The 18,019-nt window shown below is 43.7% G+C and overlaps 1 protein-coding gene across 4 annotated transcripts in view; it reads left to right on the top strand.

Moving 5' to 3' along the window:
- Nucleotides 1-11,025, top strand: part of LOC112225097 (E3 ubiquitin-protein ligase HECW2-like) — a 51,402-nt gene extending 40,377 nt beyond the window's left edge. For 3 of the 4 annotated variants that reach the window (XM_042306680.1, XM_042306681.1, XM_042306679.1), the window contains exons 16-30: nt 981-1,115; nt 1,758-1,860; nt 2,605-2,701; nt 2,826-2,909; nt 3,045-3,130; nt 3,424-3,544; nt 3,947-4,060; nt 4,215-4,367; nt 4,561-4,659; nt 5,025-5,154; nt 5,368-5,514; nt 6,002-6,116; nt 6,391-6,476; nt 6,782-6,894; nt 8,035-11,025. In XM_042306680.1, coding sequence (XP_042162614.1) covers nt 981-1,115; nt 1,758-1,860; nt 2,605-2,701; nt 2,826-2,909; nt 3,045-3,130; nt 3,424-3,544; nt 3,947-4,060; nt 4,215-4,367; nt 4,561-4,659; nt 5,025-5,154; nt 5,368-5,514; nt 6,002-6,116; nt 6,391-6,476; nt 6,782-6,894; nt 8,035-8,146 — 1,695 coding nt within the window. In that variant the 3' untranslated portion in view covers nt 8,147-11,025. The remainder of the gene's footprint in view (nt 1-980; nt 1,116-1,757; nt 1,861-2,604; nt 2,702-2,825; nt 2,910-3,044; nt 3,131-3,423; nt 3,545-3,946; nt 4,061-4,214; nt 4,368-4,560; nt 4,660-5,024; nt 5,155-5,367; nt 5,515-6,001; nt 6,117-6,390; nt 6,477-6,781; nt 6,895-8,034) is intronic. The other variant, XM_042306682.1, reaches the window with a different exon arrangement.
- Nucleotides 11,026-18,019: the final 6,994 nt, after the last annotated feature.

Genomic DNA, 18,019 nt, shown 5'->3' on the forward strand with positions numbered 1-18,019 from the left:
GCAGCCCAAATAATTGCTTCACGGAGTTCAAGTAAGAGACATATCTCAACATCAACTGTTCAGAGGAGACTGTGTGAATCAGGCCTTCATGGTTGAACTACTGCAAAGAAACCACTACTACAGGACTCCAATAATAAGAAGAGACTTGCTTGGGCCAAGAAACATGCGCAATGGACATTATACCGGAAAGCTGTCCTTTTGGTCTGATGTTTCCAAATGTTGAAATTTTTGGTTCCAACCGCCTTGTCTTTCTGAGACGCAGGGTAGGTGAATGGATGACCTCTGCATGTGTGGTTCCCACCGTGCAGCATGGAGGAGGAGGTGTGGGGGTGCTTTGCTGGTGACACGGTCTGTGATTTATTTAGAATTGAAGGCACACTTAACCAGCATGGTAACCACAGTATTTTGCTGCGATACACCATCCCATCTGGTTGCGCTTAGTGGGACTATCATTTGTTTTTCAACAGGACAATGACCCAACATATCTCCAGGCTCTGTAAGGGCTATTTGACCAAGAAGGAGAGTGTTGCAGTGCTGCATCAGATCACCTGGCCTCCCCAATCACCCGACCTCAACTCAATTGGGATGAGTTGGACCGCGGAGTAAAGGAACAAGTGCTCAGCATGTGGGACTGTTGAAAATACTGTTTGCAAAGCATTCCAGGTGAAGCTGGTTGAGAGAATGCCAAGGGTGTGCAAAGCTGTCATCAAGACAAAGGGTGGCTACTTTTGAAGAATCTCTAATATAAAGTATATTTTGATCAACACTTTTTTTTTTGGTTACTACATGATTCCATATGTTATTTCATATTTGTGATGTCTTCACTATTATTCTACAATGTAGAAAATAGTAAAAATACAGAACACTTGAATGAGTAGGTTTGGCTAAACTTTTGACTGGTACTGTATGTACACCTGCATGCATATACTGTCGTTTCTTTATCTATCTTACTGTACGTGGCTGGCTGTGTGTCTTCACAGCCCTTCTTTGTGGATCACAATCGTCGTTCCACTACCTTCATCGACCCACGGCTCCCCCTCCAGAGTGCACGCTCCACTGGCCTGTTGACCCACCGACAGCATCTCAGCCGCCAACGCAGCCACAGCGCAGGCGAGGTGAGAGACTACTGCTGCATTCACACAGGCCACTTAAAAAAAAGTCTGACTGGACTGCATGACGGCATGCTAACGAGTGGACTAACCTACATGTGGCTTGGCAATTTTCCTGGCTGGTTTGAAGAACATGCCAACTAACATCCAAATAAGAAAATACCGCTGCAGTGGATGATATTGTCCGTCGTCGGCCTCATCAGAATTTGCCATTGTCTTGCTGAAAATGTTACATCTGGTTTCATCTTGCCGTAATAAGTCGACTATGTGAACGCAGCAAACTGCTGTACTACTGCACCACTAATACAAGCTTGAGATCAGCTCTAAATCTAGTCTATTACACCCACTACACCACTGACACACTGGAATACTGACCTGTGATCATCACTAAGACTAGCTGGTTTAATAAGACCTATATCAATCATAATGCTAATTAGCAAGACTAATACTAGGTTAATAGAATGGACAAAAATTCATAATGTATCAAAAAGATTGAAATGGTTCCTTAACCTCCTAAAATGGGTGTAAGTAGTAGTATGTTTCTATTGAAAACCAATGACAATGCTGGGTTTATGGCTGGGAGTTCCCTGATTGTGTCAATTGGTAGCAACAGAGGGATCCGTCCTGACTTGGAGTGTCCCCTTGCAGGTGGTAGATGACATGCGACACTCCAACCCACCTGTCATGCCCCGCCCCTCCAGCACCTTCAGTGGGTCCACTCGCAATCAATACCAGGACCTCGTGCCTGTAGGTGAGTACACACGCATGCACGGTAGGTGGCCTAGCAGTTAGTGTTGGGCCAGTAACCAGAATATTGCTAGTTTAAATCCCTGTGCGGACAAGGTGAAAATTCTCCCCTTGAGCAAGGCACTTAACCCTAATTGCTCCACTTAAAGCTACAATTTGGTATATGACCAAATACACATAGAAACATGAGTTATAGACTTCCATTCCCATTGAAAGCAAGTCAAGAAGAGGTAGATCTATGTGTGCTATTTCTATGCTTCCGGTTCTGAAGTTTTTTTTTTGTCTTTTACTGTACTTTCGGTTTTGTACAGCAGCTTCAAAACAGCTGAATATACAATATTTTAGTTATGGAAAATCTATTTCACAGCGGTTTAGATGGTACAATGATTCACCACACAATGACTGCTTGTTTTGTCACAAAACTGAAATTAGGCAATTTATTAGAATTTTAGCAACCCGGAAATGGCGGAGCAATTTCTGCATAGTGCATCTTTAACCCTAATTGCACCAAGGGTCCCTGGCCACGACCCCACTCTCTGAGGGTGTCTCAAGGGGAGTTGGGATATGCAAAGAAACATGTCCGTTTCACCCCTCAAACTCCTACAGGTTACCCACTTGTACATGCAGTGAAACAGGAAGAATATAAGCACCCTCTATTTAAACTTTTTACACACACGTGCTATATACAGGGCTAACTTATGCACTAATAGACACAGTAATGTTGATATTTACACGGGTCTCTCCCCAGCCTACAATGACAAGATTGTGGCATTTCTACGGCAACCCAACATCATTGAGATCCTGCAAGAGAGGCAACCAGAACTCGTCAGGAACCACTCACTCAAGTAGGTCACCCCAATCACCATGGGAACCCTTTAGTCAGATATTTAACCCTTAATCTTAACCTCCTAAATGTATTATGATTATGCCAAACAGCAGTATCACGAATGTTAACGTGTTTGTCTGCAGGGAAAGGTTACAGTTCATTCGCAGCGAGGGTGTTTCTGGGCTTGCTCGTCTCTCTAGCGATGCTGATCTAGTCATTTTGCTCAGGTGGGACCTTTGTGTGTGTCTTTATGTGCTAATGTCTGTTTGTGATTGGTGTTTGGTGTATGTTTGTGTGTACGAGAAGGTATTGCGTGTCTGTCTGTGTGAGAGTGAGAATTTAAGTACTCCTCTCTCCCTTAGCCTGTTTGACGAGGAGGTCATGTCCTATGTGCCACCTGCTGCCTTACTGCACCCTAGCTACTGCTCCTCCCCTCAAAGCTCCCCTGGTGAGACCACACACACACATATATTTTCTCCTCATGCCCTTCTTCTTCCCTTAGTCTTGCTTCTAATCGAAACTATCCATCCAAGAAAGGACAAGATAATGAGAAAAAGCCTTGAGCTGTAAAAGTTGCTTAGCGCTCTCAATTAGTGAAGTTTTGTGGGGTTTTTTCTGAACCAAATCTATGCTAATAAAAGTTGTAATAATGAGATACAATTACGATATTCTGAGGAACTTGTGTATTTTTTTTGTCTACTTTTCATTCTCCTCTTCCTCCTCCTCCCGCCCCATTCTCAGGTACTCAGAGAGCTAATGCACGTGCCCCTGCCCCGTACAAACGTGACTTTGAGGCCAAACTGAGAAACTTCTATCGCAAGCTGGAGACAAAGGGCTATGGCCAGGGACCTGGGAAAGTCAAGTGAGTACTTGATGACGTCATTCAACAGGTTGAGAGAACCGCTAAATTTCAGCAGTATTCTGACTTGGAATCACTGGTCACTTTAATAATGGAACACTAGTCTCTTTAATAGTGTTTACATACTGCTTTACTCATTTCATATTTATTTACTTTATTCTATTCTGCTGTATTTTAGTCAATTTATTTCTTAATTCCATTTTACTTTTAGATTTGTGTGTATTTTTGTGAATTGTTTGGATCTGCATTGTTGGAGCTAGGAACACAAGCATTTCGCTACACCCGCAATGACATCTGATAAATATGTCTATGTGACCAATACAATTAGATTTGTTCATTCCTAAACTGTGTGCGTGTGTGCTGTGCCTGAGTGGGTTCATGACTGGCTGTTTTTCCTTCTTCCAGATTGATCGTTCGTAGAGATCACCTGTTGGAGGATGCCTTCAATCAGATCATGTGCTACTCCCGCAAAGACCTGCAGAGGAGTAAGCTGTATGTCAGCTTTGTGGGAGAGGAAGGGTGAGTGTTGCCTTTGTAGTTTAGGTCTTTTAATATTTTCTACACATTACCTTAAGTTTGCTCATTTGCATCGGTTGTTATGTTGTCTCTGTGTACATTGTTTATTTTCCATAATCTCAATACATGATTTATGAAACGTGTGTGTGTGTTATAGGCTGGACTACAGCGGCCCTTCGAGGGAGTTCTTCTTCTTGGTGTCAAGGGAGTTGTTTAACCCTTACTACGGTCTGTTTGAGTACTCTGCCAACGACACCTACACTGTGCAGATCAGCCCCATGTCTGCCTTCGTGGACAACCATCACGAGTGGTGAGTGACAAGTTTACACTACCAGGATGGATGGACGGATGGATGGATGGATGGACAGGCGAGTGGTCGGATTTAGGAAGACAGACATGCTGTAGATAAAATAAGGAACAAAGACGCAGATAGACCTATAATAACATCTGACTTGTCATCGTATACTGTACATACTGTACCTAGCAATGTTGCTGTCTTCCAGGTTTCGTTTCAGTGGGCGTATACTGGGCCTGGCTCTGATCCACCAGTATCTGTTGGATGCCTTCTTTACCCGCCCGTTCTACAAGGGCCTGCTGCGTATGTAAGTTTCTCAATCAGGTTCTCTTAGCTAGCAAATCGCTAGGGATCCTATCACGATGAACACCACATTTTTATATGTTTGACAATGCAACCACCTTGGCAAATTGCCAGTTATGCTTTAGCATAAAATAAATTATATGACAAATACACACCACCTATTTTTTAGGTAGTAACTACTGAACTGGAAGAAGCTGAACAGACAGGATTTGGTTAGATTGATTTGACTTTTTAGTTATTCAGTTACCATGCTTTCATTATGTGGTTGATATACACTCTGGAAAACATCATGCGAAATTACTAAAATGTTAATATAAGACTTAGTTATGAGATACATTTTTCACCTCTGTTGACCTTTGACCCCTACAGCCCATGTGACCTGAGTGACCTGGAGTTCCTGGACGAGGAGTTTCACCAGAGTTTACAGTGGATGAAGGACAATGACATCGAGGACATGCTGGACCTCACCTTCACTGTCAACGAGGAGGTCTTCGGGCAGGTCTGTGTGTATGCTTTTGTTTTGAATAATGAATGTATTGTATGTATCTTCAATCATTTTAGACTACATACACTACCCTGCATTTGATATTTAATTGCTTGTTGCAATGTGTTGTATTTGGGGGTGAATCCTGACTTTACTTAGTCATTCATTGATGTCAATGGTAAGGTAGGATTCACCCTATATTGTGTTTCTATCTTTACGGCCCTATAGATCACAGAGAGAGAGCTGAAGCCAGGCGGTGCAGGTGTTCCAGTGTCAGAGAAGAATAAGAAGGAGTACATCGAGCGCATGGTTAAGTGGCGCATCGAAAGGGGTGTGGCTCAGCAGACTGAGAGCCTGGTGCGAGGCTTCTATGAGGTAGGGCTCTGTGTTTTGCGCAATCATGTGACATAGCAAGATTTTATCCTGTATTTTAAGCCTTAGACAGAAATTAGAATTACAGCAAAATCTAAGCAATTGTCTGAGGATAGTGCTGGAACATCTGACATGAAAAGAAAAGGGGATAGTTTGATGAAAAAGCTTTAAATAAAGGTTAAAATCCAGGTTGTGACATAGTTACACAAAACACACGGCCCTATGACATCACAGACATTGATAATGGTCCATCATTGTCATATGTATTGGTCAAGTGGCATTGTATCTGCATAATGATGCAGCGCTACGTCAGGTATTGTGTAATAGATAATGATGCAGCAAGGGGTAATTTATCTGAAATAGATAATCATGCATGCCAATAACAATTTATGTGGTTACTCCTAATGTATTAGTATTGTGATATGTCTTGGCCAGGTGGTAATGTCTCTGTAATAGAAAATGTATCAAAATTGTGACATGTGTTGGTCAGGTGGTGGACGTGAGGCTGGTGTCTGTGTTTGATGCCAGAGAGCTGGAGCTGGTGATTGCTGGCACTGCAGAGATCGACCTGGCCGACTGGAGAAACAACACAGAGTACAGAGGAGGTAGAGACAGAGGAGCAGCGGGGGGCAGTTTTAGCCTTGGAGAGTCAGACGGTGTGGGGGGATATTTTTCCAGCCAACTAGTAACGCCCCATTAGATATTAATCATCTAATGTTAGTCTTTAAAGATTTCGATCATGACATTGATGGAATCACGTGTTACTGCTTGGCTCCGCACAACTCATGGGCACCACTTTTGTTACAGATTGTGCTTCTAAGAAGATCAGGCTTATTTTGGTCTATGGCTGATCAGTACACCTTTCATCCTTCTCCCTAGGTTACCATGACAACCACATAGTCATTCGCTGGTTCTGGGCAGCAGTGGAGAGGTTCAACAATGAGCAGAGACTCCGACTGCTGCAGGTACTACTTTTCAAGGGACACTCCAATATATGATACTGACGAAAGGCTGAGCTCCCCGGTCTTAACTTTGCTAACTCTTTATTTTTCAGCCCTGTTTCCACTGGTATTTATCTGGTATTGAAGGTGATATTATTTGGTAACATTTGGAACTTCCTGGTACAATTTATCCCCTAGTAACCAATAAATAATTCCGGGTAATATTGACATAATTGCACTGTTAACATGTAGTTTCTCAGCGAAAACCTGGTCATTAGGCACTGTAAAATAAAATGTTACCTAAATGGGGATTGTATATGTCTCCTTAGTTTGTGACAGGCACCTCCAGTATTCCCTATGAGGGCTTTGCCTCCCTCAGAGGTAGCAATGGACCACGAAGGTTCTGTGTGGAGAAGTGGGGTAAAATAACCTCCTTACCCAGGTATAGTACACCCCTCTGTCTGTCCATGTTTGCCTACCTGTTTATATGAGCTATTCTTATGTGTGTGTGTGAGATGTATGCACATAAATTTGTGTGTATGCGGTGCGTGTACAGTCATGGCCAAAAGTTGAGAATGACACAAATATTAATTTTCACAAAGTCTGCTGCCTCAGTTTGTATGATGGCAATTTGCATATACTCCAGAATGTTATGAAAAGTGATCAGATGAATTGCAATTAATTGCAAAGTCCCTTTTTTCTGTGCAAATTAACTGAATCCCCCAAAAACATTTCCACTGCATTTCAGCTCTGCCACAAAAGGACCAACTGACATCATGTCAGTGATTCTCTCATTAACACAGGTGTGAGTGTTGACAAGGCTGGAGATCACTCTGTCATGCTGATTGAGTTCGAATAACAGACTGGAAGCTTCAAAAGGAGGGTGGTGCTTAGAATCATTGTTCTTCCTCTGTCAATCATGGTTACCTGCAAGGAAATACGTGCCGTCATCATTGCTTTGCACAAAAAGGGCTTCACAGGCAAGGATATTGGTGCCAGTAAGATTGCACCTAAATCAACCATTTATCGGATCTTCAAGAACTTCAAGGAGAGCAGTTCAATTGTTGTGAAGAAGGCGTCAGTGCGCCCAAGAAAGTCCAGCAAGCGCCAGGACCGTATCCTAAAGTTGATTCAGCTGTGGGATCGGGGGAACAAAACATTGATATTTTGGGTCCATGGCCAGGAAACTCCCCAGACCTTAATCCCATTGAGAACTTGTGGTCAATCCTCAAGAAGCAGGTGGACAAACAAAAACCCACAAATTCTGACAAACTCCAAGCATTGATTATGCAAGCATGCCAGGGCAGATTGCAGAGGTCTTGAAAAAGAAGGGTCAACACTGCAAATATTGACTCTTTGCATCAACTTCATGTAATTGTCAATAAAAGCCTTTGACACTTATGAAAAGCTTGTAATTATACTTCAGTATTCCATAGTAACATCTGAAAAACATATCTAAAGAAACTGAAGCTGCAAACTTTGTGAAAATTAATATTTGTGTCATTCTCAACTTTTGGCCACGACTGTATGTTATGTGCATCTGTCAGTGCGCTCCTCTCACTATCAGTCTGCCTCTCTACAGGGCTCACACATGCTTTAACCGTCTGGACCTCCCACCGTACCCTTCTTTCTCCATGCTCTATGAGAAGATGCTGACAGCCGTAGAGGAAACCAGCACCTTTGGCCTGGAGTAAAACTCTCCAAAATGGCTGCCACAGCCAGGGGTCAAATTGGGAAAGAACAAATGGTGGAGAGGAAATCCTGTCACCTTAGCTTGAGGCGAGACAGTACTCACAGTACAAAATGGAAACTGAAAAGACATCTACCAGAAATTATCATTTTGGAGAAGCAACAGAACTTTTGGGGACAATTTCACCACCAAGACAATCCCAATTTGCCCCCCACCCCTCCGGCTTGGCTATACCTCCCGCCTCCATGATCCCACACTTCCTGGAATCACGTTACTGTTCCATTACCTGCACTGATGCCCTCCATTTGATTCCTGTGTACAACAACCACACTTGTGCTTTATCTCTTATCTGTTTATTGGCCTTGGTTACTGTATCTCCTTTTTCCTACAGGGGCTCAGCCTGCCCTTCAAGTTCAGAGACACCTCTTCCTAATACCCTATGCTTCCTCCTGGATTGACCCCCTGTTCTGGACCTCGGAACTGTGTCTTTCTACTCTGGGACTGGAGACTACGTACACTATAATACATAATTTGACTAATTCCTTGTCTTCAAACACACACTCATTCACTCTCACACACTTTCAAGATGACTCTCATGATTAATTTCTGAGGGGATTAAATTGTATGTCACAGCTCCTAAGGTGCACCAAAGGCATTGACTCACTCCAAAACACATTGTACTTGTGCTAGACTACATGAGCAAGGCTCTAAAACCGGCACACACTAACTCACGATAACAAATACAATTGTAGGGTCACTCTTTTTCAAAATAAATTAGATGCACTTTCTCATACACATATGTAGCTCCACACACACACACACTGAGACATTGCCTAACATGGCTCTATTTCTCACTAATGATATTGCCTCCCATCCACTGAACTGATGAATGTATCACATAAAAGACTGAATGTATGAAACTTCAGCACCTCTGGCTTGCTGTAATAGGAGGAGGAGCCTTTGCGGCCAAAGACAAATAAACACCAGGAAGTGGATCACCTAAAATTTGTTGAATATGGAAGCCAAGGCTGAAAGTGGCACCGGACACGTGCCTTGTTATGACAGACACTTTCACTCAGTGTTTTGAGGAGGGTTGGTTGGGGACCCGATAGTGGGGCGCACCCATTTCTTCCTCTTGGGTCACAGCCGAAAAGTTGTAACGAGAGACTTTGTAATGTTTATTTGGTCGGTCAAAAGAACATTCAAATGGCTAGGTGTGTTACACACAACAAAAACAGAGCTACAACTCTTAATTGTATTCTAAAATAGTTCCAGGATACCAACACGAGGGCAGCACATGATATGGTACTTACTTCAGTACCGTACACACAGCTATGGAAGCATATATAAGCTCGGGACATACACTACACACCTACACAGATGCTTATGATCTCTTGAAAGCACGTGTTCATCCTGGTTTTGGACTTCTCAGTGCATATCCCCTACCCAACGGACTCATTCAGACACACACACACACACACGCACATGTGTTCACACACACACACCCTTTTTATGTGTGTACGCATGATTACAACTACTGTACAGAGGTCTGTGCGAGCTAGACAGACCACTCGGGCTGGAAGCCCCACTGTGATGCATTGTGGAGGAAGCCTTCATATCTCAGCCTGGCTTGAAACTGCATGCAAGGTCCATCTCAGCAACTCTGTGAGCTGCACTGAGCCCGGGACCCCTAGATGGTGTTGTGTTATATCTCGATATTTGCATGCAGAAATAGTGCAACACAAGTCTGTCCTTAATAACTTTTGCATGAGGATATCGCTATCGATGTTGAGAAAAGGGCGGGAGGAGCCGGATAAGAACTGTAGGGTATGCTGCTATAATGTGTTATAAATGTGTCCGTGATGAGGTGGACGCGGTCAAATAAATATTTAGGTTTTGTGCCACATTGTTTATGGCTTCACAATTGTGAAATGTTATAAGCTTTATGTTTGTTTATATGAAGGGTTATGACTAGTGTTACCGAAGTACTATGGTAACACACTTTAAGGGAATTGTTTTTGTTACATTCATGAGATCACCTGTCTTGATGATAGGTCAAGAGGTTAGAGGTCATGGTTCATGGCTACACAGAGAACCACACGGTGTGTGCTGGTCCTGTATGTCTCATCCTTGTGTACATGTATGTCTGCACCTGTTGTGGGTGTGTGTGAATATATATTTTGCACTGAATGTACCAAAGGTTTGGGGCTTGCATAGTCAACCATGTCTCCCTAATTTTGTCAGGTTGACAGAATTAGGAATGACCCCAGCCTCGGCCACACATCCCCTTGAGTTTAGAGGGGCAGTTTCATGGCATGCCCAGTAACCATTCACAACTGTTTTTAAATCATTTCTGCCAATCAATACATTTTCCACGCTAAGGATTTTTCTTCTGCTGCAAATGTCCAAATAAGAATAAAGTCAGTTTGCTCCTCACCCAATGAGGACCAAGCTCACCGCCACCACCACTCCCCATGGCTGATCAATTACCAATAGGATTGGACATCTGTGTCAGAACTACTCTATGCAAAAGCTCCTGTATCTCTCCATTTCACCACCATTATTGTATTAAAAGACAATGACAAATGTCAAGTTTTAATTGGTAAGTTTTCATTAGCGATTACATGAATGCATGTTTTCTTTCTGTGTATCTTTTGAGAGATGAACCAGGGGCTCAGCTAGTGGGCCCAATGTTTAGAGAGCAGCAGATGAAGATCTACAGCATAGAATGGACATGGTTTTCTGTTCTATAAGATAGAGAATATCTCTTCTTCTATCCTATATATTTCTTTCTGCAGAAATAAACAAACACATCTTATTTTAACTGTGCATTCCACAAACAACATCTATAGGAAAAAATGAAAATACCCAGGCCCAACTAATAAATTCAAAGGCAAAGTATGTTTTTTTGCTGATCAATGATTGTATTGATGGTTTCATCTTTTTGTGCAATACATGTCAGAATGACCCTGTCCTAGGGAGACAATTGTTCTGTGATCAGATAACACAATGTTATTCTCTTTCAAGTAATCGTTTTGGTATTTCACTTATGGGATACGCCCCCAGCGTATTCTTCAGAAGCCTTTGCTAAACTACACCACCCATGATTGGCTGGACTTCGAGATGTGTGAGTCGGGGAAGAGTGTCCCTCCCAAAAAAAAAAAGGTCAGACGCAGCGTCTCTGAGTCATTGAAACACCTCTTCTCGCTTCTCATCAGAAAGTTTACCTCGACATGGCTGCATTTTCCAGAGTTAGCTAAACTGTTCACAGACGTGAGCTTAGAACTCGCTCGCCAGGCCCGATTCTCTGGACTGTGCAGTGGTGGCAATTTTCCTTTTCCTTCACCATAGTTGGAGGAAAATTATTAGAGGGAGGAACGGGTACAGCTGTGACACGGCTACCTCGTTCACGACAAAGTTGGCTGTATCCCAACAGTGATTAGTCGTTAGCAAGCTAGCCACCACACTAGCTATAGCTTTTGTGGTTTTACTTAGCTATTAGTACATTTTTCTATCTTTTCTAATCTGTCATTTCGGAAACGGTATCCGGCCATTCGAGTGCCACAGAGTGAAAGCTAGAAATTTAGCATCCCAGCTATGGCAACAAAATAATCTCCCATTCCAAACGAAGGGAAGCTCCTGGCACGACTCTGCACCTGTGGAAACAAGATATCGGCCAAGGACACCCACTTGGTGTGCTCCGCTTGCCTTGGGCTGCAACATGGCCAGGAAGTGTCAGCCTCCCTTGGATCCTGTCCACACTGTGCCCTCTTCACTGTGACTATTCCATGTGAGAAATTGCCAATATGAAGATCTCGTACAACGCTGTCTACTCATCCTTTCACAGAACAGCGCAAACTGGCTCCAACCAGAATAGAAAGAGTAATGGGATGCCCCGGTGCACAACTGAGCAAGAGGACAAGTACATTAGTGTCTAGTTTGAGAAACGGATGCCTCACAAGTCCTCAACTGGCAGCTTCATTAAATAGTACCCGCAAAACACCAGTCTCAACGTCAACAGTGAAGAGGCGACTCGGGATGCTGGCCTTCTAGGCAGAGTTGCAAAGAAAAAGCCATATCTCAGGCTGGCCAACAAAAATAAAATATTAAGAATGGCAAAAGAACACAGACACTGGACAGAGGAAGATCGGAAAAAGTGTTACGGACAGACAAATCTAAGTTTGAGGTGTTCGGATCCCAAAGAAGAACATTCGTGAGGCGCAGAAAAAATTAAAAGATGCTGGAGCAGTGCTTGACGCCATCTGTCAAGCATGGTGGAGTCAATGTGATGGTCTGGAGGGGTTTTGGTGGTGGTAAAGTGGGAGATTTGAACAGGGTAAAAGGGATTTTGAAGAAGGGAGGCTATCACTGGATTTTGCAATGCCATGCCATACACTGTGGACGGCACTGAATTGGAGCCAGTTTCCTCCTACAACAGGACAATGACCCAAAGCACAGGTCCAAACAATGCAATAACGATTTATGGAAGAAGCAGTCAGCTGGCCAGCACAGTCACCGGATCTCAACCCTATTGATCTGTTGTGGGAGCAGCTTGACAGTATGGTACGTAAGAAGTGCCCATCAAGCCAATCCAACGCGTGGGAGGTGCTTCAGGAAGCATGGGGTGAAATCTCTTCAGATTACCTCAACAAACTGACAACTAGAATGCCAAAAGTCTGTAAGGCTGTAATTGCTACATATGGAGGATTCTTTGACGAAAGCAATGTTTGAAGGACACAATTATTTCAATTAAAAATCATTACTTATAACCTCGTCAACATCTTGACTATATTTTCTATTCCTTTTGCAACTCATTTCATGTATGTTTTCATTGAAAACAAGGACATTTCTAAGTGACCCCAAACTTTTGAACGGTAGTGTATGTATATTTGTAAACAGCTGGTGCATGAAATCTAAGGAAGTCTCAAGATTTTACTCTACCTCAGGTGAGGATCTCATGATAAGCTGTAGACCACACTATTTACCAAGACAGTATTCATCTATATTCTTTCGAAACTGTCTATTTACCACCATAAACCGATGTTGGCACTAAGACCACACTCAATGAGCTGTATATGGCCGTAAGCAAACAGCAAAACGCAGCGGTGCTCCTAGTGACCGGGGACTTTAATGCAGGGAAACTTTAATCCGTTTTACCATAATTCTACCAGCATAACGTGCGACCAGAGGGGAAAAAAACTCTAGACCATCTTTACTCCACACACAGAGACGCGTACAAAGCTCTCCCTCGCACTCCATTTGGAAAATCTGACCATATCTTCCTGTTTCCTTCTTTACATGCAAAAACGTTCCAGGATTTGTCCGATGGCATTGAGGAGTACACCACATCTGTCACTGGCTTCATCAATAAGTGCATTGATGACGTCTTCCCCACAGTGACCGTAAGTACATGCCCAAACCAGAAGCCATGGATGACAGGCAACATCCGCACTGAGCTAAAGGGTAGAGCTGATGTTTTCAAGGAGCGGGACTCTAACCCGTAAGCTTATAAGAAATCCGACGAACCATCAAACAGCCAAAGCGTCAATACAGGACTAAGATTGAATGGTACTATACTGGCCTCAACACTCGTCAGATGTGGCAGGGCTTGCAAACTATTACAGACTACAAAGGGAAGCACAGCTGCGAGCTGCCCAGTGACACAAGCCTACCAGATGAGCTAAATGACCTCTGTGCTCATTTTGAGGCAAGTAACACTGAAACATGCATGAGAGCATCAGCTGTTCCGGACGACTGTGTGATCACGTTCTCTGTAGCCGATGTAAGACCTTTTAAACAGGTCAACATTCACAAGGCCGCAGGGCCAGACGGATTACCATAACGTGTACTCTGAGTATGCACAGACCAACTAGCAAGTGTCGTCACTGACATTTTCAACCTCTCCCTGATGGAGTCTAATACCAACACCCTGGACCCACTCCAATTTACATACCGCCCCAACAGATCCACATATGATGTAATCTCTATTGCACTCCACACTGCCCTTTTCCACCTAGACAAAAGGGACACCTATGTGAGAATGCTATTCATTGACTACAGCTCAGCGTTTAACACCATAGTGCCCTCAAAGCTCATCGCTAAGCTAAGGACAATGGGACTAAACACCTCCCTCTGCAACTGGATTCTGGACTTCCTGATGGACTACCCCCAGGTGGTAAGGGTAGGTAACAATGCATCCGCCACGCTGGTCCTCAACACGGGGGCCCTTCAGGGGTGTGTGCTCAGTCCCCTCATGTACTCCCTGTTCACTCATGACTGTGTGGCCAGGCACGACTCCAACACCATCATCAAGTTTGTCTACCATACAACAGTGGGAGGCCTGATTACCCACAATGATGAGACAGCCTGTAGGGAGGAGGTCAGAGATCTAGCCGTGTGGTGCCAGGACAACAACCTCTCCTGCTATGTGATCAAGACAAAGGACATGATTGTGGACTACAGGAAAAGGAGGACCGAGCAGGACCTGTCGTGGCTGAATCAGAATTAGTTAGGTAACATTGATAAATAAGATGTAAATGAAACATAATCATGCTTATGTGAGATATGTCAATAGAATGTCTTCTTTTGGATAATACTGTTGGCAGTTTACAGTTATCCCTTCTCTGCTAGGGCTTAGTCACTTGGGGCCCAGAGAGGGGAGAGGTCAGGCTTGTCTTCATATGTCAATGTATCTGTTAAACCATGTGATGCTATGAAGAATATCAGAAGGGGAGGAGGACAGAATGGAGGTTTGTCTTCTTATGGGAATGTGTCTGTAACTATTTTATGTCCCCTCTGAGGTTGCCCTTATCTTGCTTTAGTATATGACCTAAGAGGTTCACTGTCTTTTCTGATCTTGTCCAGGAGGGGGTGTATTTGAGATGGGAGTATCTAGAATTGACAATTGATATATGCCATTGGATGAGGTAATGTGGAGGTAAAGTGGAACGACATTTATTGGATATTTCAAACTTTTTTAACAAATCAAAAAATGAAAAATTGGGCGTGCAAAATTATTCAGCCCCCTTAAGTTAATACTTTGTAGCGCCACCTTTTGCTGCGATTACAGCTGTAAGTCGCTTGGGGTATGTCTCTATCAGTTTTGCACATCGAGAGACTGAAATTTTTTCCCATTCCTCCTTGCAAAACAGCTCGAGCTCAGTGAGGTTGGATGGAGAGCATTTGTGAACAGCAGTTTTCAGTTCTTTCCACAGATTCTCGATTGGATTCAGGTCTGGACTTTGACTTGGCCATTCTAACACCTGGATATGTTTATTTTTGAACCATTCCATTGTAGATTTTGCTTTATGTTTTGGATCATTGTCTTGTTGGAAGACAAATCTCCGTCCCAGTCTCAGGTCTTTTGCAGACTCCATCAGGTTTTCTGCCAGAATGGTCCTGTATTTGGCTCCATCCATGTTCCCATCAATTTTAACCATCTTCCCTGTCCCTGCTGAAGAAAAGCCGGCCCAAACCATGATGCTGCCACCACCATGTTTGACAGTGGGGATGGTGCGGTCAGGGTGATGAGCTGTGTTGCTTTTACGCCAAACATAACGTTTTGCATTGATGCCAAAAAGTTCCATTTTGGTTTCATCTGACCAGAGAACCTTCTTCCACATGTTTGGTGTGTTCCCAGGTGGCTTGTGGCAAACTTTAAACGACACTTTTTATGGATATCTTTAAGAAATGGCTTTCTTCTTGCCACTCTTCCATAAAGGCCAGATTTGTGCAATATACAACTGATTGTTGTCCTATGGACAGAGTCTCCCACCTCAGCTGTAGATCTCTGCAGTTCATCCAGAGTGATCATGGGCCTCTTGGCTGCATCTCTGATCAGTCTTCTCCTTGTATGAGCTGAAAGTTTAGAGGGATGGCCAGGTCTTGGTAGATTTGCAGTGGTCTGATACTCCTTCCATTTCAATATTATCGCTTGCACAGTGCTCCTTGGGATGTTTAAAGCTTGGGAAACCTTTTTGTATCCAAATCCGGCTTTAAACTTCTTCACAACAGTATCTCGGACCTGCCTGGTGTGTTTCTTGTTCTTCATGATGCTCTCTGCGCTTTTAACGGACCTCTGAGACTATCACAGTGCAGGTGCATTTATACGGAGACTTGATTACACACAGGTGGATTATATTTATCATCATTAGTCATTTAGGTCAACATTGGATGATTCAGAGATCCTCACTGAACTTCTGGAGAGAGTTTGCTGCACTGAAAGTAAAGGGGCTGAATAATTTTGCACGCCCAATTTTTCAGTTTTTGATTTGTTAAAAAAGTTTGAAATATCCAATAAATGTCGTTCCACTTCATGATTGTGTCCCACTTGTTGTTGATTCTTCACAAAAAAATACAGTTTTATATCTTTATGTTTGAAGCCTGAAATGTGGAAAAAGGTCGCAAAGTTCAAGGGAGCCGAATACTTTCGCAAGGCACTGTAACTCTGACTTGTGTGTGGTTTGCTCTCTCAATGTTTAGTAATACAGGAAATTACCACGACAGACCCCATTCTCCTCAACAGGGCTATAGTGGAGCAGGTTGAGAGCTTCAAGTTCCTTGGCGTCCACATCAACAACAAACTATCATGGTCCAAACACACCAATACCGCCGTGAATAGGGCACGACAAAGCCTATTCCCCCTCAGGAGACTGAAAAGATTTGGCAATGGTCCTCAGATCATCAAATGGTTCTATAGCTGCACCATCGAGTGCATCCTGACTGGTTGCATCACGGCCTGGTATGGCAACTGCTCGTCCTCCGACCGCAAGGCACTACAGAGGGTAGAGCGTATAGCCCAGTACATCACTGGGGCCAAGCTTCCTGCCATCCAGGACCTCTACCAGGCAGTGTCAGAGGAAGGCCCTAAAAATTGTCAAAGATTCCAGCCACCCTAGTCATAGAATGTTCTCTCTGCTACCGCACGTGAAGCGGTCCCGGAGCGCCAAGTCTAGATATAAAGACTTCTTAACAGCTTCTATCACCAAGCCATAAGACTCCTGAACAGCTAATCAAATGGCTACCCAGACTGTTTGCATTTCACCCCCCCTTTACGCTGCTGCTACTCTGTTTACTATCTATTCATAGGCACTTTAAGTCTACCTACATAACTAAATAAATAACTTCACAGATCTTCATTGTAAAGGGTTTAAACACTGTTTCCCATGCTTGTTCAATGAACCATAAACAATTAATGAACATACACCTGTGGAACGGTTGTTAAGACATTAACAGCTTACAGACGGTAGGCAATTAAGGTCACAGTTATGAAAACATAGGACACTAAAGAGGCCTTTCTACTGACTCTGAAAAACCCCAAAAGAAAAATGCCCAGGGTCCCTGCTCATCTGTGTGAACGTGCCTTAGGCATTGCAATGTCCGTACTGTGAGACTCCTAAGCCAGCGCTACAGGGAGACCACGAGACCATGTGGCAGACCTCGCAATGGCAGACCACGTGTAATAACACCTGCACAGGATTGATACATCCGAACATCACACCTGCGGGACAGGTACAGGATGGCAACATCAACTGCCCGAGTGACACCAGGAATGCACAATCCCTCCATCAGTGCTCAGACTGTCCACAATAGGCTGAGAGAGGCTGGAGTGAGGGCTTGTAGGCCTGTTGTAAGGCAGGTCCTCACCAGATATAACCAGCAACAACGTCGTCTATGGGCACAAACCCACCATCGCTGGACCAGATAGGACTGGCAATAAGTGCTCTTCATTGACGAGTCGCGGTTTTGTCTCACCAGGGGTGATAGTCGGATTCACGTTTGTCGTCGAAGGAATGAGCATTACACTGAGGCTTGTAATGTGGTGCGGGATCAATTTGGAGGTGGAGGGTCCGTCATGGTCTGGAGCAGTGTGTCACAG

The sequence above is a fragment of the Oncorhynchus tshawytscha genome, linkage group LG26, assembly GCF_018296145.1.
Source record: "Oncorhynchus tshawytscha isolate Ot180627B linkage group LG26, Otsh_v2.0, whole genome shotgun sequence".
In the NCBI taxonomy this organism is placed as follows: domain Eukaryota; kingdom Metazoa; phylum Chordata; class Actinopteri; order Salmoniformes; family Salmonidae; genus Oncorhynchus; species Oncorhynchus tshawytscha.